The sequence below is a fragment of the Brienomyrus brachyistius genome, chromosome 2 (assembly GCF_023856365.1).
Source record: "Brienomyrus brachyistius isolate T26 chromosome 2, BBRACH_0.4, whole genome shotgun sequence".
In the NCBI taxonomy this organism is placed as follows: domain Eukaryota; kingdom Metazoa; phylum Chordata; class Actinopteri; order Osteoglossiformes; family Mormyridae; genus Brienomyrus; species Brienomyrus brachyistius.
Window position 1 is genome coordinate 45,840,042 of NC_064534.1, and position 19,097 is coordinate 45,859,138.

The 19,097-nt window shown below is 44.4% G+C and overlaps 1 protein-coding gene across 2 annotated transcripts in view; it reads right to left on the reverse strand.

Moving 5' to 3' along the window:
- The window catches only part of si:dkey-215k6.1 (transmembrane protein 132C), a 212,496-nt gene that overhangs the window by 146,227 nt on the left and 47,172 nt on the right, over nucleotides 1-19,097 (reverse strand). For both annotated transcript variants that reach the window (XM_048996453.1, XM_048996459.1), the window contains one exon: nucleotides 2,660-3,542. In XM_048996453.1, the coding sequence (XP_048852410.1) occupies nucleotides 2,660-3,542 (883 nt within the window). The remainder of the gene's footprint in view (nucleotides 1-2,659; nucleotides 3,543-19,097) is intronic.

Below are 19,097 nucleotides of genomic sequence, written 5' to 3' on the forward strand. Positions count from 1 at the left end.
GTGCAGTGTCCACAGCAGGACAGCATAGTGTACACAGAGGGACAGTGCAGTGTCCACAGCAGGACAGCATAGTGTACACAGAGGGACAGTGCAGTGTCCACAGCAGGACAGCGCAGTGTACTCAGAGGGACAGTACAGTGTCCACAGAGTGATAACAGACATGTATTAGAGCAGTGCTTCAGGCTCAGTCACAGCCAGCCCTCCTAAAACACATCATGATCATGATCATCATCATTATTGGATGTATACAGCATATGTTATACAGCATTCATAAATTTATAAAGCTTTGCTAATGTTTTACATAATTGCTACTTACTGCAGACCACAATTATTCTTTCCCCTTTACACACCAATACCATCATACATGTAGATATGCATGCCAGCCTGTCAGTAGGTAACCCTCCAGTTCATGATGACAGACTGGAGAAGCCCCCTGTGAACCAAATCTGCAGTTCTCCTTAGCCAGTACTGGAAATTATAAGCGAAAGACAACTGTGTAAGGCACTGAAAACATCTAAAGAAATATCTAGAAAGAAGTGATGACCATTCAGGTCATTGAACATGCTTCTTGAATTGCATGAATTGAAATGAGGGGAAAAGCTGCCTGCTTCAGGCCTTTGAATGAGAAAAAAATTATGGGTTGCAGAAAGTTACTGTGACTTACGTGTCTTGGCCTCTCTGGCCTCTCAGAAATGTTTCCCCCTGGTATCTGGCAGAGCACTTTACACCCATATTGTGAAAGACATTTAATGTGGTCTTAGGCTTTTGTTTTCTCTTTCCTTTTCTAAGACTTTGTCTGTGACATCACTGGCCATCATGTAAAGTCTAATTGAATAGGATAATTAGCTATTCCATTTCAAGGAGGACAGGATGTGTAAACTACCATTTCAATAAAATTGACCTGGATTTCACTTAAGCTGCGTGCTGATTGGTCAGTCTCCCATAATCATGCACGTGTCACTAATGTTAATGTGAAACAGCTGGATGAGTCTTTCAATCAAGGAAACCAGTCACAGCATAAGAAGAACCAAACTATTTAATCAAGCACTGGAGCTTTTCAATTTTAAAGTAGCTCAAAGTATCCTCCCTGATATGGATTACCTGGTCACCCTAATTGATTATGAATTTCACTTACTGGATTTTATTATGAATACAAAAATAAATAAAAACAGCATTGCCTCCAGTGGACCTTGAGCAGGTAAACTTATAAAGTCTAGTTTATTTCAGCATCAGTCAACATAGCTCATTAAGGGCACTTTGAGTGGGTAGGTGGCTGGCTTTTCACATTCCCATCATTGTTCTCCGTGATGCCGAAACGGGACCAGCTGGGCATCAGCGAGCCTCCTGAACGCACTCGTGTGAGCAAAACACTGGGGAGATGGAGAAGGCTGGACGGCAAAATGCACATTATCCAGTGTGTGATAGAGCTGAAATAGCTCTCATTTTATCTCAAGAGCCTGCAAATGCACAGAAACCTGTGAGCGTGACATATGTGTATAAAAGCATGATAACTGTCATCCTTCATGTAGGCAGCTTATCACAGACGCCTTGCAGTGTTAGAGTAACACACACTGAATGCTGATACTTGACTGATGATGATGTTAAAAAGATGTTTTGCATGTTTGTTTTTTATAACGCCTTTGGCAAACATGTCGTGAACAATAAATTGGTTGTCAAGTCAAAAATGACCTCATCCTGAACCTGATGACATTCTAATTTCCAGAACAGGAAGTGGGGGTGGAGCACATTCTGGACAATGCATCCAAGTCCATCGTGAAACAAGCAGCATCATCTTTATGTGTGGCTCAGAGATCTCCATGCTAACAGTCCGCCGATGATTAGGAGTGGCCCCCGTATACGGCCAAATGATGCCAGTCATCTGGTTTGCCTGCTTCACTAACACTGACCTTGAATACTGTATTGCATTAAACCAGCTCTAGATGGCTAACTGAGTGTAATATTTAAAAGGCGCTTAAGTGGGGTTAGAAGGAACTGCAGACACTGACCTCCCTGCTACCTGGGAATAAGCATGACGCCTTCTGGTTGCATTGTTTGTTGCTCCTTTGTTAGTACGTGTATGTTTTACGTTGTTTTAGCCCCTTATTTTTAGACCATATCCCCACTGTTTTTTTTTCTCCAAGAGGCTCTGCCTTTTACCAGGCTGCTGTTGTAAATAAGAAATTGTTATTAATGATTTGGCTGGTTAAATCAACCATGGAGAGCCATGGAGGGGAGGGGTCACCCCAATCTCACACCCGGAAGCTCCCTGCTCCCCAGGCATGAGCGTGACGCCCATGCGATGGACAAGGAGGATGCTGACACAGCTGTTCTCAGTCCCTCAACCCACAGCTCTCTGCCCAGCAAAAAGGTCTTCACCACCATATCTGCGTATTAGCTGGCAGTCCCTGGGTAGTCTATGAGAGTACAGGGTGTCGGAAGTGTGCACCAGGGGCCACGCGCAACCAGCACACAGTCTTACAGGAATTATCTCAGGAACACCTCAAGTCTACAAAAAACAGCCAGGTCAGTCAGACCCCAGCGGAACCACCTCAGTAAAAGCATGCAGTCGTATTAACATCAACCGTGTTACATAAAGTCTGAAGCACGATGTAATTGCCCTGGAAAAGAAATTAAGTGATGTATTGCTCCGGTAACCCACCTCAAGATGAACTGCTCCACCATGGACCCAGACCTCCGATTGACTTGGAAAGTCACTGTCTGTCCTTGTTTTACCGGTCTGGCTGGGGCCTGAATCTCGACATTGTCATCCAAAATGAGACTGTTCAGCTGGGGTGCTTCCTCTGGATTGCTCACGAGCTCCACCGAGCCAATCCTGTGGCTATATAGCATAGCACCACCCTTTCTAGGGCCATTATTCCGGGCCCTTGGCGACTCCTTGGCCCCGCAGTTCTTATTGCTGCCCTCTAGTGGCTGAATGGTATAGAAGAGTTCTGTGGCACCCACCCCTGCTCCTGTGCCCTTTTTGCGACCAAGTGGGACGCTGAACCACCCAGACGGTAGCTCTAACTCCACCACACAGATCCCCAGGCTGCCTTCCAGGCGGCAGCTACCTGCAGTTTCCCCAGCTTCCAGAAGGGCGGCAACACGCACACAGGGCAGCAGCTCTGGGGGAACAGGCTCTTCATCCCAGCGGCGCCCCGCCAAGTAGAATAGTACCTGCACCCGTGGCCATTTGACCGTCACACGAGGCGTCACTAGGTGTGCTTGTACTTTCCAGTTGGCGGTGACAAGTCTAGGTCCAGGGAGCAATGGTGGGGTCGCCTGAAGCAGTTCCAGAGGCACCGATGCCTCTGCCGTCAAATTACCATAACTACAGTTGACTGATGGAATGCCGCCGTCAGTCAGATGCACAAAGAAGGGCTCGGCACGGCTCTGCAGGCTGCCATTCCGCATCACTTCCTGTCCCGCCTCCTTCAAGAAGAAGAATGACTCAGCATTCTGCACCTGATAGGTCACGGGCAGATAGATGGGCAGGGCTGAGAACTTCTGCTGGCCATCAGAGGAGCCACGGCACTCCATCCCTGTGACACAGAGAGACGAAAACACAAGACGTGAACATACATGTCGCGCATGTCTACAGCACTACTGCAATGCAAGAGACATACAGAGTCCATCAAAGATTCCAGGTAGGACACAGAATGACGGGATTTTACATTACATGCTCCAAACTCAACACATTCAAATTTATTATGCTGTGAAGGAAAACATACACAAACAAGCATTTCTGGATAATCCCTTGTTAGTTGACGCTGAGCATTTCTATATACTCTATAAGAATGCAAATGTTCCTAGACCTTCTGCAGTCCAATGGCATATAGGAACATTTCCTGTCATTCAAAATGAGATTCGGTTTCTGCATTCACATGAGTAGAAAATGAACACTGATGGTGACCTCTACCAGAGAAGAACAAAGTGTCTCCAACACATTCAGTCACTTATGATGTAAATACTATATTGTACTACATTGTTGTTTAATATGTCACCTAAGATTAATGAAGTACCTCACCTCAGCAGCCAAACTTGACTCAGTAAACTTGTGAATTAAGAAGATGTTTAAACAGATGCGAGCGTTTGTTTAAAATACAATTTTAATTGCTGGTGATTTCAGTTTTGTGTTACATTGAAAATATCCATGAAACATTGAGACCAATCAATAAGAGCATCACCAAAAACAACACTGCACTGCTAATCAAGGACCATGATCCATAACTCGAACGAACAATTTATCTCAAGTGAAAAGGTCAACGAGCTAAAAAAATGAGAAATTAAAGCAAATCGTTTTGCATCACAGCCCTAAATTTGTGGCGAAGCGTTAACTATTTAATTTGCAACTCTGGCTCCAAGGAACTCGAACAGGAGGAGGATTCTGGGAAAATGCAAAGTATTCATTTGCTTGGGCTTTATGTTTGCTGTACTATATATAGTCTATGTTTCCCAACTACTTTGGCTCCCCCTGCACCTGCGCACACAAACAGACACACACACAAACACACACAGACACAAACACACCAACACACATCCAGGCAGATACACACAAAACACACACACACACACATAGACAGACACACACACATGCACGCACAGACAAACACGTACACACACAGACACACAAACACTCACACACCTAGAACATCAGACAGACACATACACACCCAAACACACAGAAACACACCAAGACAGACTCGCACACACCCCAAAAATATAGGCACACAACCCAACACACAGAGACAGACAGACAGACAGACTTACAGTACCAACATGCTTACGGACACAGCAAAGGAGAAAGAGCAGGCTGCCAAAATGACACTGCGAAACACAGCATCTCATTTTTGTGTGTCGTTTCGGACGGGAGGCTCCCTTCTCCGTGCTTTGCAAGTGTGAAAATATAATGATGATTGGGAAACGCCGAGAGAGGAGCGAGGGGCACGGCAGCCCCGTGGGGATGAGCTGAGCTGAGCTGAGTGAGTGGAGATGCCGGCCGCGATACGCATCTTCGCGCTCACTCAAGGCTCAGGGCTTCTCCGGATTGCTCTAAACTGCGCTTTCTGCTTATCTTAATGCAGCCATTCTGTGAGGCTACGTCAAAGCCCACATCTATATCACCCATTTGGTTTGATGAGAAACACAATACTAAGCAAGTGCCCATGTGCCGGCCTGCTTAATACGGCCGATTATTGCAATTTGATACAGCACCCCAGCGACTTATCGGGAATAAATCACATTCGTTTAATTTGCCTAAGAGCCTGCAGGCACTGTATAAATACCCACTCGACTGAAGTTTATTTTGTGGTTCCGTGTCCTGTTCCACTTCGCTGCCGGTTCACCAACCACCCTGCCGGACTCCGAGTGTCAGGTGAGGGCCGAGAGGTGGGGGCCGCATTGATGCCCAGTCGGGTAAGGTGTCCAGACGAGGCTCACATGGCAGCGGACACTGAAAAGACTGTGCCGATCTGAATCACAGCTTTTGTACGCAGCTGAAACGAGATAGCAAACGTCCCTCCGGAGGCCATTTACACACTGGTACTGTAAGGCGCACGCTGATCCTGTTATCGAAGGGGGCCCTTTTGCCTCAGTAATGCATCCTCGTATTTCCTGGGGGTTTCATAATAGAATAGAGCCACCTTAACGATGATTGCTTCCCATACTTGTGCCGTCCCGGGTCCTGCTCGAGGCCCAAGCTGCTGGGTCCACTGCCCCCCCATCATCGGCCCATTTCTGCACCTCACTTTACATTACATGCTCCAGCAGGCGCTCTTCCGGGGCGGTGGACATGATTTACGGCCCTCCTTGAGCGTGCATGATGGGAGGAGCCAGACATCTTGCAGCGATCAGTGCACACTCCACCTCTCACTCCACCCATTACACACTGCAGACAGACACCCCAGTGCAGGGCCATGGACACGGCCACATAAGCGTCCCAGCAGAGAGGCAGGGGAGCCATCTCCAATGGAACCCTGCTAATGGGCAGCTCCCCTGAATCACATGGCCATTCATCAGTCCCCCTTACCATGCTTGTCCCGAGTAACCTTTGACCAGGGGTAGAAAATTCAGGTCCAGAAAGTACAAATCAAGACCAAGGTTTTGTTTCAACCAACCAGTTGAGTCCTCTGTGACTGTGACTCTTTATTCTCACCTGGTTGGTTGAAACAAAACCTTGGTCTGGATTTGACTTTATGGACCTGAAATCTCCACCTCTGCCTTTGACAGCCCCCCCCCCCAGCATGTGGTGTAATGAGAGCTTGAGGGCTGAGGTTGGGATGCAGACAGTGATTTATGGGGTGATGCTGACTCTGTGGCCCGTGGCAAGGGGGCATGGGGGCAAGGCGTCACGGAAACATAACAACTTAACAAATAACCAATCAAATTCTATGAAGAAAGTAATCATAGATTACAGGCCTTAAAATAATGAATAACACAAAAGTCCTGTTTATCATCTACTGTATATGTAAAGTTATTTATAAATTAAATAAGTGTGTAATGCCCACTCATGTGGAGTTGGTCATCAAATTCAGATAAACAGTGTTACATAATCTCCGTGGCAAACCTTTACAAAAATAAAAATAAACAGACCTTATGCAACAAAGCAACACAAAGTGAAATGTAAATAGAGTACTATAGATTCATAATTAAATACACATGCATTTTTGAATAATACTCAAATACTGCACATATACCATCCAAGTCTATTTCTTCATAGCCTTTTCTATATCAAACCATCCTTTTGAGTTATATCAGTTACAACCAGAGCAGCTAAATGGCATGATTTATATTTACCCATCTTTTAAGCACTAATCCTGGAAAAGGTCAGGGGGGGGGTGGCTGGAGCCTAGCCCAGGTAGCATGAGGCTGGGGACGACCAACCTTGGGGTGGTGAATCATTAACTTAATATTAAAAATTCATATTAAAGTTATCAAATCACTAATGAAAAAATTCTTCCAGGCAAAGGCAGCAATAAACAGTAATACATGCAGGAACAGAAACCAAACCTCTATGTATCAATGTGACAAATTTAAGGTCTCATTGGATTTATATGTCCATCAGACAGCAAATGCTGGGACTCCATCCTCATCCTTTGATACCCAGGAGAACATTATTTTGCTTTTACATCGCCCACCTATCTGGAATAGTGCCTTTGCTTTGTAGCCACTTCTGTCAGGTGACTTCTTTCCATAGATCTGTGGGGAGCTTTCTGTAATTGCATTCTGTAACAACCTTCTCACATGCGCGTATCAGCAAAGTCTTTAATGAGTGTAAATTAAATAACCTGAAGCTTGGTCCAGGCTCCGGTACTCTTAGCCTGCAATATTGATCCCGGTGCTCAAGATGTCACCCCCACCTACGGACTGTGGACATTTTTCAAGAAGGTTCAGATCCAAAACACAAAGAGATGGTCATATGCCAGCTGGGCAGAGAAATGGCACCTTCACTTGCCAAGACGAAAAAACGTTGTGCTGTATCAACTGGCAGGCGAAGAGGCTTTATCGGCCGACTTGAGCGCCCACGCGATGTGCAGAGCAACACCATGCATTCAAAGGACCACGCAGAGGTGGAGAACCCCAGATCACCCACCCCATCACAAAACCTCACCACTGGTAGCCCGGTAGCTCGAAGATACCTAACAAATCAAGCAACCTGGGGGCAGCCAGTATGAGAGCCCCGGCTGACGGCCGATCCCTGCCCCCTGCCTAAGCTCGGACGCCAGCTCTGCTCTGCTGCCAGAGGCTTTCCGGGCCCAGCTGGCATACAATATGACCCAGGTTGGGCCCTGGGACCCATCACAGCCGCGCTGGCTACTGCACACAGAACCAACATAAATGTTCCTCTAAAAGCCGTTCAGACGAATCCTCAGAAACAGGACTGATATTCTCCTCAAGGTGCCCGAAATCTTTGACCTCTGTTACCTGCAGACACCCCTCCCCCGCAGGAAGGAAACTCCCTTATTGGCTGTCTGTGCGGTTCACCCTCTCATTACTGCCGCAGCCTCCCGCTCCATCGTGAAGATGGAGGCACGGGGTGTTTTAATTGGCACCTTCTTCAGAGGCTGGGATGCACCGTCTCCACATAACCCTTGGCAGGTGGTGACAACCCAATGTACAAACCTGTCACAGGCGGAATAGCGCAGAAAATAAAGTAAATTAAATTGCTGAGATAAAAAAGCGCATAACTGCTGCTAAGAATGAACTGGGAAAGATGCATGGAGAAATGAAACAGCTACAGAAGGAGACATGGCGTTGTCAGGTGGAGACAGATAGATGTATGATGAAATGACGCGTAGGCAACTCTGATGGAAAATATGGGGACCCTTCATTTACTGCTTAAATAAGCTGAGCTCTCCTGGTTTGTTTGTTTTAATGCAGCAAAAGAATCTTAAGTAAATATGTGAGTACCGCAGATGCAATGATAGAGAGTACTTTAAAAATTTAAATTAAAATTTTCTTAGTGCTCTGTGTGTGTGGGTTTGTGTGTGAGTGTATTACGTTTATATTACATTGAGGGGGACCAAATGTCCCCCACAATGTAATAAAACCTGGTTTTATTGATAATGTGGGGACCATTTTTTTTTTAAGTCTCTCACAAGTCTCTCCTCAAAGATCCCCACAAAGATCTACGAATGCATCAAAAACTAAAAATGCAGAAAGTCTTGTATTTTGTTTGGTTACTTATGGTTAAGGTTAGGATTGGGTGCGAGTTAAGGTCGTCATGTTGTGATTTGGGTTTTCCCCATGGAAATGAAAAGAGAGTCCCCACAAAGACATATATACCTAAAGTGTGTGTGTGTGTGTATATGTGTGTCTGTCTGTGTGTCTGTCTGTCTGTGTGTGCATGCACCTCGAGGAAATGTATTATTTGATTTTGGTACCAAGGTTCAACCTTCATCGGCAAATGTGTAGCCAGACAGCCAGACAGTCGCAAATCTGGCACGAGGTCCTCAGCACTGGGGACAGGACCTGAATTCTCGTCGGTGGCTCAAACTAGATGCAGACAATACTGGTTGAGCCCATGTGTGCTATTGAAGGTTGCACACCTCAATGTGTGTGTGTGTGTGTGTGCGTGTGTGTGGGGAGGGGGGGGGGGGGCTGCATGGAGGAGAGGGATAAAACATTTGATAACCTGAAAATATGCTGCTTTGATTAGCTGGTAATGCAAATTGATTTGGGCCTAATTTAACATTTTAAGCATCAATTACAAACTGCTGCACAAACACACTTGCAGGCACCCATCAGGGCACCAGCGAGGATTTACAAGCTTAGCAGGCAGCTCTGCCAAGCCTTAAGTCACCCTGCCGTCCTCTGGTGCCTGGATTCTCACACACATTTGGCTTGGTCACTGTGCATAAAAACCTAATGGGAGGAGTCACACTCACATAAATAAAAATGATATAAATACTATTTTTAAGAAGCACCGTGGTGTCATTTTCATCATTCGCCTGACGTTGGGTTGGCACGGCGGTATGGCTGGCAGTGCCGCTGCCTCACACCTCCGGTGGTGCGGCATTAAACCTGACCCTGCTCTGTTCTTGCACTCTCCCTGCGTTTGTGTGGCTTCCCTCCCACAGCCTAAAGACACGCTGTTCTGTTGAACCAGTGACTCTGAATTAGCCTCAGTGAATATATGTATGATTGCCCAGTGAGTTGTACCTCACCCACACGCTTCCCAGAATAAGCTTCATGCCTTCAACCCTGAAGAGAAACACCTCCGGGAAACGCATGTCAGTATATGGCAAATGGTCTGTCTCCGGATTACTGGCCGCTGTATGACACAAGCATCATTCAGAAGAGTAACTGACCAAGCACCTCTGTGTCACTTACAGATACATGAGAAGGAATATGCTACTGATTCCATGAAAAATGGCATTTGTTACCTACGTAAGCAAAGCCGCAGTACACAAGAGATATTAAATCCCATTTGTGCACCCTACATTCACTACCTGCAGTATTTTCAGAGGATCAGAGTAAGGGTCCCCCACTCTTCCCGATTTATGTGCTCATTGGTCTTCAGTGAATGACAGCTTGCCAGATTTACAGGTACATCATCTCCGCATGACAAGTGATTGCTATCTCTTGGTGACCTCCCACTGCTGGTAGTGACTGATACTCTTGGCTGGAAGGTGCCGAAAGGGAGAGCATCCTGGAGAGGAAGCAGCAGGTAAACTTCCCACATAACAGGCACTGAGCTGCAAGAGGCCAGCCTAAATCACATTGTGTTAAGGGAGGGAAAAAAAAGCTATTCAGATAGATGACACCCTACCGAGAATTCATGAGGAAGTGGGTAAAACAACAACTGTTTTCCCATTAGATGTGGGATACTCATTTTCCAGCTACAACCAGGTCTAAGCTTTTGAAATAGGACAAGATTGGGAGGGCAGGACTGTCAGGAATGGAGCTCAGCTGGGAGGAAGTGAGAGACTTTAAACTGGTGGGAGCAGAACTCGACTGGGAGGAAGCGAGGGACTTTAAACTGGCAGAAACGGATTGCAGCTGGGAGGAAGTGAGAGACTTCAAACTGGTGGGAATGGAGCTCAGCTGGGAGGAAGTGAGGGACTTTAAACTGGCAAAAACAGAGCGCAGCTGGGAGGAAGTGAGAGACTTCAAACTGGTGGGAATGGAGCTCAGCTGGGAGGAAGTGAGGGACTTTATACTGATGGGAACAGAGTTTGGCTGGGAGGAAGTGAGGGACTTTAAACTGGCAGGAACAAAGCACAGCTAGGAGGAAGTGAGAGACTTCAAACTGGTGGGAACAGAACTCAGCTGGGAGGAAGTGAGAGACTTTAAACTGGGAGGAATAGAACTCGGCTGGGAGGAAGCGAGAGACTTTAAACTGGGAGGAATGGAACTCAGCTGGGAGGAAGTGAGGGACTTTAAATTGGCTGGAACGGAATATGGCTGAAAGGAAGTGAGAGACTTTAAACTGGAAGGAATGGAGCTCAGCTGGGAGGAAACGAGGGACTTTATACAGGGTGGAATGGAGCTCAGCTGGGAGGAAGCGAGGGACTTAAACTGGTGGGAACAGAACTTGGCTGGAAGGAAGTAAGGGACTTTAAATCGGCAGGGTCCTACTTCACACTCTTCTAGTCAATGTGAAGCAGAGGCAACCGTCAAGACCATATTCAAGCAGCAGCATGAGCCTTGCGTGAGGCACTGGCACATATAACACAATAGAGGGACACAGCAGCAGAACCAGACATACAGGGTGGCTCAGGAGTAGGATAACATTTAGACATGGAGACACATGTTTGCATAAGGATCTCATGTTTATGTATATCACATCAAATTTGAATTTATAAGGATTTAAGGGCCCCTGATTGACAGGGGCTCTAAAAACGTTTTGAAACATAATTGGATTGGTCTGGGGTCCAAAATCCCCCCCCTCCCCATCTTCCATTTTCTACACCTTTCATCAATATTGACCAAATCATTACCAAGGACCATTTTGGTTGAAAGATCAGGCATGTGTGATAAGGATGTTCCCCTGCAGACCTGTCCTCCTGCTGTCCTGTTACATCCAAACATTGAAAACCTTCTCACTTCATAACTTCCGATCACAAAAAGACGTTCTCATTATCTGACATGACAAAGAGCAGACGTATAGAGTAGGAGATTAATCACGTTTCGGTATTAAAAATGTTAAGCACTGAAATTTACTGCACTCTAGCAAGCAACTGAAAAAAAGAAGAATGAGACAGTGAACCTATCATCATATGAACAGGAAGGAAAGGCAGCAACATATCTTTGGATCCATAATATTCCTGAAGAACCCATTAACTTAATGGCAAATAGTGCAGGAGACGCTAGCAGATCCTAATGTGAAAGAGCCATTTAAAACTGAAATCCCCTCTTTAATACCAGCTATATTTGAGATGTGTCATGAACAGACACTAAGCTTAACTTTTTATTGCACCTCTAAGGATAATGATGCTTAACACCCAAAGAAATGAAAGTGCTGTTGCAACATATGAACTGTGATGTTTTATTGAGTAAGTTTGTGGGAAAGGTGCTTGACTCGGCTGTCCTTCAGGATAAACAAGACACGGTGAAATTGAGTATGAAAGTATGAAAAGTGACCTGAAATTGGCCCTTGATTATGAATTCAAGAGGTACCTGGACATCTCTGTATCAAGTGTGAAACTACTCAAAAAAAGTCTGGCTGTAAGGTGACCATAAAACAGTTAATGAACCACCTCCCCAAATAAGGCCCACTGTCTCACCCACTGTAAGGTTGCAAAGTCACCCAGCCTGTCATCACACATACTTATTTGCTATATAGTAGGCAAAATGTAGCATGCGATGTGAGTAATGTGTCCAAATCCTCAGCACAAATGAGACAGCAAGTGAATGGTACCTGGATAACACACCACATTCAGCAAATTCTGAAGTGTGCAGTGCTTCGGTACACTATTTCACAAGACTACTGGAGCAGCAAAGACCAACACTTGTTCAGAATTTTTTGTGAAGATGGCAGATGAAGTGCTGTCTCTGTACAAATTTAAGTATAAATCAATTTTGAACTGTCGCGAGGGTCAAACTTCGTCATTGGAAAAAATCTGTGTCAGGTACAATGGTGAGTGCAGTGTATCCAATGCATGCATACTGTTCTCATGCATACACACAGTGCATTAACGGTTTAATAGTAGGCTTCTGACAAAATTCAGTATGTATTGTATAAGTAGGCCTATGTGCTTGCGGATGCACCCTATGTCTGAAACACCACTGAGAACACTCGAGATTTAATTCCTGGCACAGTTTTGAAACTCATTTTAAGAATGGTCTCCCCTTGGTTTTCTGCAGTATTGTTCAGTTGTGTTATTAAATGTTTTAATTCTGTTTAATTCCATCTAATGCTTGTGAACTTGGCACTGGAGAGGCCATGGGTACAGTCACACAGCCCTGGCAGAACATTCGCTTGATATATAGTGCAGTCCAAGAGCTACAGAAATCAAAATCTCTCAACAATTGCGGCTTAACAAGAAAAATCTAGTCATTTACAAGAAGTTTATTTTTTGTATTTTTCCTCCTTCACCTGTCAAAAGACTTTTTTCCATTTCAAATATTAATCAATTTGAACTAATTTAATGATTTTTTAAGAGAAAGATTATGGTATTTTCCCTTTTTAAGATGGTTTGATAAATTCCATATAGTATAAGGCAGAGATCCTCATCAACTCTGTCTGAGCCAATCAGCAGCTGTCATTTCATCAGCTTTCATTATCTATGTCCTCGTTGCGGTTACCTTAGTGTAGATGGGGGGCAGAGAATCAGAGGCCGATGTGATGACCGCTACTTAACTGTGTCTCCACTCCACACAGAGCTGCTATGCACTTAAGCCATTCACAGTAATCAAGTCAAAATGCTCCATGATTTTCCAGCGAATTGATCAGAGAACTGGTTTTAACCGGTTTGACAAAGCAGTAATGTACCATTGCTGTCCAGTGAAAACCATATATATCCACTTTTTGATGACTGTGACCTTTTTCCTAAAACTGGAATTCTCCTGTCCACTGATAGCGTATGACAACTAATTGACCAATGAAAAGATGTTTTATGAAATCATCTATTTAACTAGTGCGTATATTTGCACTAGCTAACACTTGCATTCATGATTTTTATCTGAATGGATTACTTTAAATTGCTCATTTTAACAACTTTACATTGATAGCTAGCTAATTAACAGGATTGTTAATCGTGAATTTAAAGTAAATTTAGTTTGTATATTGTTGACAGCGGCATGGTGGTGCAGTGGTTAGCACTGTTGCCTCACACCTCTGGGACCCAGGTTCATGTCTCCGCCTGGGTTACATGTGTGTGGAGTTTGCATGTTCTCCCCATGTCGTCATGGGGTTCCCTCCGGGTTCTCTGGTTTTCCCCCCACAGTCCAAAAACATGCTGAGGCTAATTGGGTTGTTCCCTGCCTCGTGCCCATTGCTTCCGGGATAGGCTCTGGACCCCCCCCCCCACAATCCAGTAGGATAAGTGGTTTGGAAATTGGATGGATGGATGGATATTGTTGACACCGACATACTCGCCTCACTGACAACAATCCACACAAGTCCTTCTAAAACACTAAAGCATTTACTGAGTAAAAATAAGTTTCTATTTGTGGTGCGAAGACTTGCAAATTTTTTTGCAATTTTTTTAAAAAAGATTTTGTAAAGTAGTTTCTGAGAAATTTAGTTTTTTCATGATTCAAAAATAATGGATTTTTGGAGTTACACGGCCAACGAGAAATACATTGCCACCTTGATGAATCTTAATTTGTAACAGAATAAATTTAAATATAGTGTTTAGGGTTAGCTTTATTATGGAGACGTCATTAAATTCTCAGGGGATGTCAAGGAAGTAATGGCTAACTGTGGACAGCCCATGACCTGGTAATCCCACCAGGACCTTCCCTCAGCCCCACCCAGGCTCATCAGCAGGGTGTTCCTCTTCCGGCTGCAAGTTACCGCGCTCCCCTGCCAGGCACGGCGTCTTCTCTCTAGCTTTCTGCAGCCATCAATACCTGTGTGAGGCCAATTTATCAGTTTGCCTTTTCCAGTGTTTTAAGATGACTCAGTATCTGGAATCCGCTTGGGACTAATTACAGAGCATATATAATGTGAATACAGATATATACATTAAAACAGTGAGCCCTAATAACACTCATCATTATCGGATACTAATGACAGAGGTTTACGCAGGAGAGGAGAAAAGCACAGCTGCCTGATCAGTGGGAAAGCAGGTGACATTTCTCCCATTTTAAGCTTCCGAAGTCCTCATAAGAAAGGCCTTAATTGCTTCTCCAGAAATATAACTGAAATATGAGAAATACAACTTTAAATCTGATATATAGGGCTATATTATAAAGAGCAAATAAATAGACACCCTGGAATCAGCAGACCTCCCTGGTGTGGTGTCACCATTGTACGCCGTCAGGCGCATATTCCCCCACCTACTGTATATTAGAGCTGCATTGTGGCTCTCTCACACCCCCGAGAGGGAGCAGACGTGATTTGAGCCCCTCCCTACGGCTTCACCGCAAGCCGTTGACAGCAGAGGTACCCTGGAGGTCACACTAGCCATCCGCAAGGTCCCACAGTGCCACAGCTGCTTCTGCCCACATTCCAGACACAACGCGTAGCGTGAGGGAGGCCTGGGTGACCCTTCATCCCAGCGTCTTCAGATGTTACCTGCTAAGATGTCATGCCGTCTGTCTGCCCGCAAATCCACACATGAAAACATGTGAGTCTGCCAGCAGACGCCAGGCAGAAGATTAAGACAGCCCTACTCCTGGCATCAGGAATTATTTAATAAATATTTTATTCAAAATATTTGTGGCTCACGCATTCCTTTCTTGAAATAAATTGCTAATCAGCTCATTCCATCCTACATCACTAATACCAAAGCATGAAGCATATGTCTGTATCTCCACGCTGAGTACCTCAGATAGCTGCATTTATTGCTCAGTTAAAGTGTTAAAGAGACCAACATTTATTTTGGCAAATAGAAATCCTTAAATAAATTCTACCACTGCAAAAGAACAGTGGAAAGCTGAAGTTGTTAAGGAAAATACCTGCCACCCAGCAGATTTGTGTCCACAACACGCAAGTTATCAGTGCGATTATCAAATTACTGGTCAGGAATTAGTTCAGGAGACTATACTGCATACTGTGTCTCCTCTGCACCTCTTGAGTTTTCACATTGCAGCAACAAACCTTTATTGAAGCTTATATTTGCCAAAATTAGCTTTTCTTCCCACATGATTTTTTATAAGATAACAGCAGCTGAAAATTAATCGTTGGAGGATTATAAACAAAAATATAGACATTTCTAGAAGTCAATTTACTGAACATGTATATCAGGGCCCCCTGGATGTATTTGTAAGACAAGCCTATGCTGACAAAAACCATCTGTCACATTATTCTGCTTATGATCAGGGCATCCTGTACATTTACCAGAGGAAATAAAAGCACTGGTAACCATACTTGTTTTTTTCATCCTTGTAAAAAGCAGAGAAGTGTTGCTGGGATCTAAATTGAAAAACCTGACTTGGAATGATAGCTCAAAACTGAGCGCGTGTCATAGCCGCGACATATCATGCAGACGGATCAGCTGCAAAGGAACCGCAGCACCGTCCTCTGGGCCTAAGCACCCAACTTAATTCACACCAACGCCAACATACTTCAAAGTATCATAACAGATGGTGCATATATACCATCTAGGGGATCCCGCTCATTCTTATACCTTAGTATGGTGTCAAAATGCAGCACAATACAACACACAACAAAGCAATTCTTTCATTTATCACATCTTTCACTTTTCTGCGGTAATCCAAAAAGCATAATTTTAGGAGGCTATGACTAATCAACAAACAGAAACAACAGCAGCAAGCAGAAGTGATTAACAACGGTTTCATTAGTTAGAAAATAATACTGCTATAATACCACCACAGTTATGTGTTTGCAGTGTCTGTTTGCTCTGCCCATGTCTGCACTGAGTGCTGCCTTGGATGCATGTATGCAGCATCTGTGTGCTCCCCCCATGTTTAGCGTGGAGCACTGCCTCGGCTGCATGTGTGCAGTGATTGTGCGCTCTCCTTGTGCTGAGCTTGGGGTGCAGTGTCTGTGTGCCCTTCCCATGTCTCCATAATCCATTTTCCTCCCATAATGTAAAGATATATAACTGAAATTACTCTAAATTGAGTGAGTGTGTTGCTGTGTGTGTGCCCTGTGATGGACTTGCATCCCATCCAGGTTGTCCCCCGCCTCATGCACAGTGATTCCTGGGGTAGTTTCCCAGGCTTGTTACAATCCTATATTGCATAAACAGCTCTGTGAAAGTTACTGAAAAATTTAAATGTCATACTACACTTACTTTATGATATGCTTATATTGCCTTCCTTGGTCGAATTTCTTCCACATCGTTATTGTGATCAAAAAAGTGTTTTTTTATGCATTACACCATGGCCCAAATCTGAATAATGAAAACATTCTCACTTAAATTATCAGTTCTGCCTGCTGTATAATGAATTGAGTAATTTTGTCACTTAAATGTCTGTTTTATATTTTTTATGCTTTTTTTTATGCTGTTAGATTCCTTTTGCCACTTCCTTAGCTCAAACGATACTGAAAAAGTGCTCACCTGTCCAGACACAAGGCAATCTGACATCCCAATTTGACATTTCAAGAGGCCCTATGACTAAAATACATCCTGCATCAGAATGAGGTCACTTTTCTGTTGCGACACATTTGTGACCAGATTGCTTTTCATCCTCTCTTTTCCCTCTCCAGAGAGTCTGCATAGGGGAGGAAGCATCCAGTCAGTCTTGCGGCGCTCTCTTTATTTACCAGTCGGCAGGAAAATGCATTCAAATTTATGCAAATGCATCTCTTTTACAGTGACAGGATGATCACAAAAACATACTGGGAAAGAAGCCGTGCTTGAGCAGTAAATAAAATGAATGAGCGGATTAATGGCTGTACACTCAAAGCCCAGATGTCCCCAAACGGATAATGCACTCGCTCTTGAAGATGGGACAAAAAAGAAGGCTAGAGGAAGGCAAATTTCTGCGTGTGATTGTGCCACGCAGTGCCCGCAATTAGAGTGTCAGGCGAGCTGTTTTTAATTAGTCACCGGCTAGTTTCATATGCCTGGGCATGGGGAAAACTTTCTTCCACTTAGCACGATGCTACATGTCGTCAGATGCAGGAGATGAGCATCTTGTTGACGACAGACCTTGTGGATACGCTTCGGGTTGCATCTCGTGCTGTGAGCGTGGCTCTCGTCCAAAGCAGTACGACCCATTATCCGGAGGAATGGGAGATGAGACGATGGCATCCTGGCAGCTGCATCCCGTCCACACTTTTAGCTGCCGTCAGTTTCTCATTTATTTCTTCTGCATCTGTGCATGTATATATTTGCATCTCTCTCTCTCTCTCTCTCTCTCTCTCTCTCTCTCTCTCTCACTTTCTGTGCATGTATGCATATGTGTGTGGATTATGTTTACATTACATTCCAGGGACCAAATGTCACCCACAATGTATTAAAAACCTGTTATTTTGACATTATGGGGACTATTTCTAAGGTCCCCACAAAGATCTGTAAATACGATCAAAATACTAAAAAATTATCTCATATTTTGTTTGGTTACTTATGGTTAAGGTTATGGCTGGGTAGGGGTTAAGGTCATTATGTTTTCCCCATTGAAAGGAATGGTGAGTCCCCACAAAGATATCATTACAAACCTGTGTGTGTGTGTGAGAGAGAGAAAGACAGAGAGAGATTGTGTAGGTAAATACAGAGACACCTACATACAAATGCAGAAACACAATGCCTGATTTACTGCTCAAAGTGGGGGCGAATGACTTTGCAAATAATTACCTCAATAAAGCAATTACGAGTTTAGCTAAAACTGAACCCCCAGCAGCTGTCGAGGTCTGACGTTGGACATTCCTTCTTGAAGGGAATCAATGACTTTGCAGAGCCTCCCTGCGCTGCCGTCGATTGCTGAATGACTTAATGCCCATTAGCATTTGCTCTACAGCTAATGCTGAAGCTTGCATCAGGTAACATAGGGTTTGGGGAACTGGTCTGGTGACTGAAATGTTGCTAAAAAAAATTTGCCATGGAAGAATATACAGTTTAGTAAACTAGTTTGACAGTGGCAATGGATGGTACTGAAATAATCTACACACTACAATAGCAAACAACACTCAAATTCATACATCAGGGTTGATAAAGATCTCCAACGCCCCTGTAAATTATGCAGCTGTATCAAAGACAATAATAATTGCTAGTTGTGGAGAAAAGTCTTACACAAAACTTTGTAATGCAAGATTTCCATTGTTTTGTTTTGTTCTGCAGAGCCAAAAACAATGTATCCCAGCCAGCGCTGACTTAGTTGACCAAAAATGGGCAAAGAAGCCACTAGCCCTCATTTTTCTTTACTCCCTATAAAGCAGTCGGGAACACACTCAGGCTGCTGACCACACAGAACAGCAGCCAGCGGCCCTGCGGCTTAGCTGCTAACCTGAATGAGAGCTGACAGCGCGAGCCAGACACACGACAGGTAAGCAGGACATGGCCAGCAGAGACCCCTAAGAG